Source organism: Lagenorhynchus albirostris, chromosome 8 (genome assembly GCF_949774975.1).
Source record: "Lagenorhynchus albirostris chromosome 8, mLagAlb1.1, whole genome shotgun sequence".
Classification (NCBI taxonomy): Eukaryota; Metazoa; Chordata; class Mammalia; order Artiodactyla; family Delphinidae; genus Lagenorhynchus; species Lagenorhynchus albirostris.
This window is the reverse complement of record NC_083102.1, coordinates 13,910,954-13,916,953: the sequence shown is the minus strand read 5'-3', so window position 1 is coordinate 13,916,953 and position 6,000 is coordinate 13,910,954. Positions and strand designations below refer to the sequence as shown.

At 42.6% G+C, this 6,000-nt stretch overlaps 1 protein-coding gene across 2 annotated transcripts in view; it reads left to right on the top strand.

Annotated features, from left to right (window-relative positions):
- Window positions 1-319: 319 nt before the first annotated feature.
- The window catches only part of TBXAS1 (thromboxane A synthase 1), a 150,679-nt gene continuing 144,998 nt past the window's right edge, over window positions 320-6,000 (top strand). For both annotated transcript variants that reach the window (XM_060156550.1, XM_060156551.1), the window contains exon 1: window positions 320-408. In XM_060156550.1, coding sequence (XP_060012533.1) covers window positions 320-408 — 89 coding nt within the window. The remainder of the gene's footprint in view (window positions 409-6,000) is intronic.

Below are 6,000 nucleotides of genomic sequence, written 5' to 3'. Positions count from 1 at the left end.
CTTTCCCAGCAAACAGGGAGCCAGTTCTGCTGCTGCTTCCCGGGGAAGTTAATGTAAATGTTTATTGACTGTACAGTCATCAAGAAAATAAAGTTGCTGATTCACTGCCTTACACTGAAACCCTTTGTTTTTCCCTCCTCTTCCTTCCTCTTTATAAGAAGACACTTCTGAGAAAGAGCACATTTCAGGGACCCACTTGATGTGATGTTTTCTTGGTTGCCTAAATCTTTCATCTGCAGATCGTGGTTCCTGTAACTGCAGGGGGACCAGCCCCACCCTTTCCTCTGGAGGACCACCCCTCTAGGGTCTCTGAGGAACAATGGAAGTCGTGGGGTTCCTCAGACTGGAAGCCAGTGGCCCCATGGTGATGGTAGCCCTGTCAGTGGTCCTCTTGGTTCTCCTGAAGTGGTAAGTGCAGCCAGCATGTTCCAATGACTGTGACATTGTCACAGGAATAGCAGCCGTGGAGCCCTGCTGGAGCCGGGGTGGGGTATGTGGGAGTGTGTTTTTCTTCCCCTCTAATCTAGAGGGAGTTGAGTATTAACACAGTTTCAGAATTGAAAGCAAACAGCCAGGTTAATCTTTTGCTCAAATGCACGAGATGGAGGTGTCAGGAAAGACTGGTGATTCAGTGGCTGAGAACGCTACACGTAATTAAGTTCGAAAGAGATGGAAAAAGCAACAAATTGGAAAGGTTTGGGGAGAAGTAGCTCCTTGCACCCCCATCCTATCTTCTCACCTCGTTTTTCTAAGATCCTCTCCCCAGGTTGCATTTACAGCAGATGCAGCCTCTTGGGTCTGATGACATTAAAAACAAAAAAAGATATAGGAGCTGTCTGGCAACGTGGGCCACTTCGTAGAATGTCATTGACAGGGATTTCTGTAGGTTTAAGGGCAAAGTGGTGGAACTAATTTCCTCAATTTCTAATATTTGATGGAAGGGAATGGATTCCAACGAACGCAGGGTGTGCAGTGCCACAAAGTCTGAGACCCTGGGGGAATCTCAAATTTAAACTGGGAGTAACCTCCCATGATTTAGTTAATTCAACAGGAGGTTTTCTGAAGTCTGGCTTGATCGAAGGCTGGATGGAAGGCCCCACAATATGTTCTGTTTGTGCATATTCACCCTGTCGGCAAAACTTATTAAAGTTACCCACTCCATCAAAAGCACCTGCATTTAGGCAGCTCTGGTTTTTGAGGGGAAAGTGGAAAAAATAATGGAGAACTTCAGTTTGAACAGAATTTCAATTTATGTCTCCGGTAGTAATAAAGCTTCCTCTAGATTAATAACTGGGAAAGTACTTTGAAAAGCATCAAGCATTATGCAAATGTGAGGTATTATTCTTTTGGAATTTGCATAGCTGAAAATGGAATTCGCGTCTGATGTTCTAGGATGATGAAATTACCTCTTGGAAATTGGCTCTGAAACCCAGCTTCAGTCCCAGTGCTGTTTTGCTTTCTAACTGGTTTAATTATCTTTTGAACTTTTCTCAGTGTGGCTTATCTTGCCTTGAAACCAGCCACATGCAAACCCAGGAGCAAGTGGTACCCCCTCTCCCCCCCAACTCCATTCATCCACCTCAGCTTCTGCTCAGAGACGAGATGCACTTAGCGCAGTGCCGGACACGTAGCAGGTGCTCAGTAGATGTCAGCCACTATCATTAACTATCATTTATATAACCTAAACGCACAGGAAAATAAGTCTTCAGTGTATATTTAAAATTTCTCATTAATATGCTTATTAATTTCTCATCGACAGTTGTGCTCTGATTGTGATTCTCAAAGTGTGTCCAACCTGAGGCCTCCAGGTGGTCTCGCAGCATCATTGTTTCCATCGCACACTTCACTGCGCTTCTGTTTCTGTCTTTATTGGGTCTTTTTAATTTCCGTAGTCTTGACTTCCAGCTCAGTGCCTGATATACAGTACGACCTCGATAAACATCTGATGAATGGATGAGTGAATGGCATACATTACTGTTGCTCTGGTCACGGAAAGAGGCATGTGTCCTGACTGATAAGTTGGCTGTAACTGGGTGTTTCTAATCAGCGTAGATCAGAGTCACGGCCAATAACACCATACCATTCAGCAAGGCAGTTGTGCATTTGTAATCTGTTCTGGGGCCATGCTAATAACCTGGGTCAAAGACACAGAGATAGGAGAGATGCATGAAGCAGAGATGGTGAATAGGAAGCGAGGGCCGACTTCTATTGGTTCTTGCAAAAATATTTATGGATTTGTTCATGTGTGCCCGGCATGGCGTGAGGCCCTGGTACAAGGTCAGAAAACAGGAGGTCTGGATCAGATGCCCAAGGTTGGGGAGACGTGGAGGTTCTGGGTGAGCTCGGTGTCTGTTGAGGAGAACGCCGAAGAGAAGGAGGCAGCAGGAGGGAGTAGCCATGGCCGTGGCCGTGGCTCTGGTGCTCCTGGGTCTATCCCTTGATCAGCTCAAGGTCACCATCCTTGGGCTCTCAACCCTCCTCTTCCAGGCAAGACTCCAGGGAGCCTCTGAGCAACAGACATCAGCTTGAATGCGGCAGGGCCTCCCTCCAGCTTCATTTTCTCGACAGGGTGCATGTGGGAGGCAGAGGGGCACTCTGGGAGAGCTGGGGGTGGAGAGACCCTCACAGCCATGTGGCCCCCGAGGAGATCTTGTGGAGGGTGCTGTCCTCAACGTTTAAACTCCTTAGTCTTTCCTTTAAGAGTTCCCCCTGCCATTGGACCAGGCAAGTGTGCAATGAGAGCCTTGACTCTGGAAAGGTAACAAGAGGAGGACCACTTCTTGTCTGCTCAACGAGCCTAGGAGTTCTTTCAAGGCAGGACAGAGGTCCTGTATCTCACTGCAGTTCTGGAAACTTCTGTCCATGACTCAGATGTTCTTCTAGCGTCTGGTTGAATGCGGGTAAAGTGAAGAAGTACACATTCATCAGCCTAGCACCCGGGACGTAGGGTTTGATCCCTGACTCAGCGGCTTCATCCACCAGGCTCTGACCCCAACCTGTGGGCCTGGCAGTTCTGTGAACAGTCACGTTGCTGCAGGCGTCTGTGCCTCTGCCCTTGTTGGTCTCCATGCTTGGAATCCCCTTCCTCCTCTCTTTCCTTCAAGGAGCTCAGGGGCACCTCCTCAGGGAAGCTTCTCCTGTTTGCCCAAGACACTGAGAAGTCCTACTCACTGTTGTTTTCCTCATCACTCTCATCTCCACAACCACCCTTGCATGCAGTTGGTGCCTAATAAATGTTGGCTCGACTCTCCCATGGCATTTTTCTTTCTTTCTTTCTTTCTTTTTTTTGGCCACACCATGCAGCTTGCGGGATCTTAGTTCCCTGACCAGGGATTGAACCTGGGCCAATCCTGGACAGTGAACCACTGCACTGCCAGGGAATTTCCATCCACTGATATTTTCTTGCTGGTTCTTCTCTTAGGCATCACAGCTCAATACAAATCTAATTCTTCTGCCCACGTGCGTCACCCTTTTCCTGAAAGCCTATTGTGTTTTCAGTTTGGACCAACTTGGTGTCCACGTTTCTAATAGTTACAAGTGCACTGTTTTTGAATCTCCACTCACCTTGTACAGCAAGACCATGGCATGTACTTAATAAACACTTCTTAATTATTAAGTGTTGTGTGAATTTAGAAAGAAGACAAAAGAGTCAATTTCATCTAAAAAGAGACTAATATAACATAGGCATAGATTTTGATAGTTTTCCCCAAACTGCATTTGACACAATTTTTTGATGACAGTCACTTAAAGTGACAGTTATGAGGCTCAGCTGTGTGCACTGGGGTCTGAGGAGATCACGGCTGTTCCACTGGGGCTGGAGATGAGCTGGTATGTAGAATACATTAGCTAGAAGCCCATGAAGCACATGCGAAGGTGATCTAAACTCGTGATAAAACATTTTTTAAACTCATTTTTTCTGTATAAAATTGTTGGAAATGCTGACTTCCGGAAGAGATTTGATGTACAAGAAATAAGTTGTGTGAGTTGAATAGTGGTAGAGGCAATCTTAAGTACAGTGTATTTAAACTTTCAAGTGTACCTACGAACTGGCAGCTTTTGGTAAGATGAGGGTTTCTTTATTAAGAAAGAGTGTAAGGACTCCCTATATAATTATGTACAAATTCATCTGCCCCATCCATACAGACAGAAAGTAGATTAGTGGTTGCCAGGGGCTGGAGGAGGGGAGAAGGAAGTGACTGCTGATAGGTATGGAGTTTCTTTTGGGGCTGATGAAAATGTTCTGAAATTAGACGAGGGTGATGGTTGCACAACCTGTGAATGTGCTAAAACCACTGAATCACATACTTTAATAAAAGGATGAATTTTATGACGTGTGAATTATATTGCAATAAAAAAATTCATGTACCCAGAAAAAAAACAAAAAAAGAAAGAGAGAAAGAATATAAAGAAATAGCCCCGATATTAATAGTGGTTTTCTTCCAATGGTGGGATTATGGGTGATTTTTTTCTTCCTTTAGTCTTTCTGTATCTTCCATATTCTTTTTTTAAATGAATATCAATTATTGAGCAAAAAAAGAGAACTTTTACTAAAAAGAACAGGGAATTGCTCCTCTCTAGTGCTGAAGAGGAAAGCAGTTTTATGCTTTGGGCATAGAGGTCTTGAGACTGTAAGCTAACTATTTCTACAGCAAAGTGGAAGGTACAGGGGAGTTTGGGGTAATCAGGGAGCTTCTTGGCTGATGAAGCAGTGAGAAAAGTAAACCGTGGTTGTTGCATTAAGTAACTAAACAGTCAAAGCAATTAAATATATAAATATGGTGGAAACTGAGAAGAGTTATCTTGGGAAGGTGGAAGGGCTTTCAACGCCAAGCTGCATTTATATCTCAGGAGCCTGAGATCCAGAGGTATAAATCAAATGGACATTAAAATAGGAATCAGGGTAAGTTAGTGTTCTGATCTAGTCTCATTCTAAGACCAGGTTAAATTAAATTGTGAATGGTGATTATTAAGACTACAATGAAAAAGTCCATCCCTGTACTTGGAAGTTTCTTTCTCAGAGAGCTTCCTTTACATGTGGAAAAACTGGATTCTAATTCTAGACCTACATCTAATCACAGGCCATATTTAAAAGAAACCACTGCTCTCTGGGATGCAAGATGGTTCAACATATACAAATCAATAAACATGATATACCACATTAACAGAATGAAGAATAAAAAATCCTATAAGTATCTCAATACATGCAGAAAAAGCATTTGACAAAATTCAACTTCCTTTCATGATAAACACTCTCAACAAACTCGGTATAGAAGGAATGTACCTCAACATGATAAAGGCCATAGTATATGACAAACTCACAGCTAACACCATAATCAACAGTGAGAAGCTGAAAGTTTTCTCTCTAAGATCAGTAACAAGACAAGAATGCTCACCCTTGTCGCTTTTATTCAGCATAATGCCAGAAGTCCTAGCCAGAGCAATTAGACAAGAAAAGGAAATAATGGGCATCCAAATGGGAAAGGAAGAAGTAAAAATACCTCTGTTTGCAGAGCATATGATCTTATATATGCAAAATCCTAAGGACTCACAAAAAAAAACTGTTAGAACTAATTAATGAATTCATTAAAGTTGCAGGATAGAAAATCAGCATAAAAATCAGTTGTATTCCTACGTACTAACAACAGATTATCTGAAAAAGAAATCAATCCCATTTACAATAGCATCAAAGAGAATAAACTACTTAAGGATAAATTTAAGGAGGTAAAAGATCTACGCACTGAAAATTATACGACACTGATGAAAAAAATGGAAAAGGTTGCAAAGTACATGGAAAGATATCCTGTGTTTATGCATGGGAAGAATTAATATTGTTAAAATGTTCATACTACCCAAAGTGATCTACAAAGTCAATGCAACCCCTATCAAAATTCCAATGGCATTTTCCACAGAAATAGAAAGAAATCCTAAAATTTGTATGGATCCACAAAAGACTCTGAATCATCAAAGCAATCCTGAGAAAGAAGAACAAATGTGGAGGCA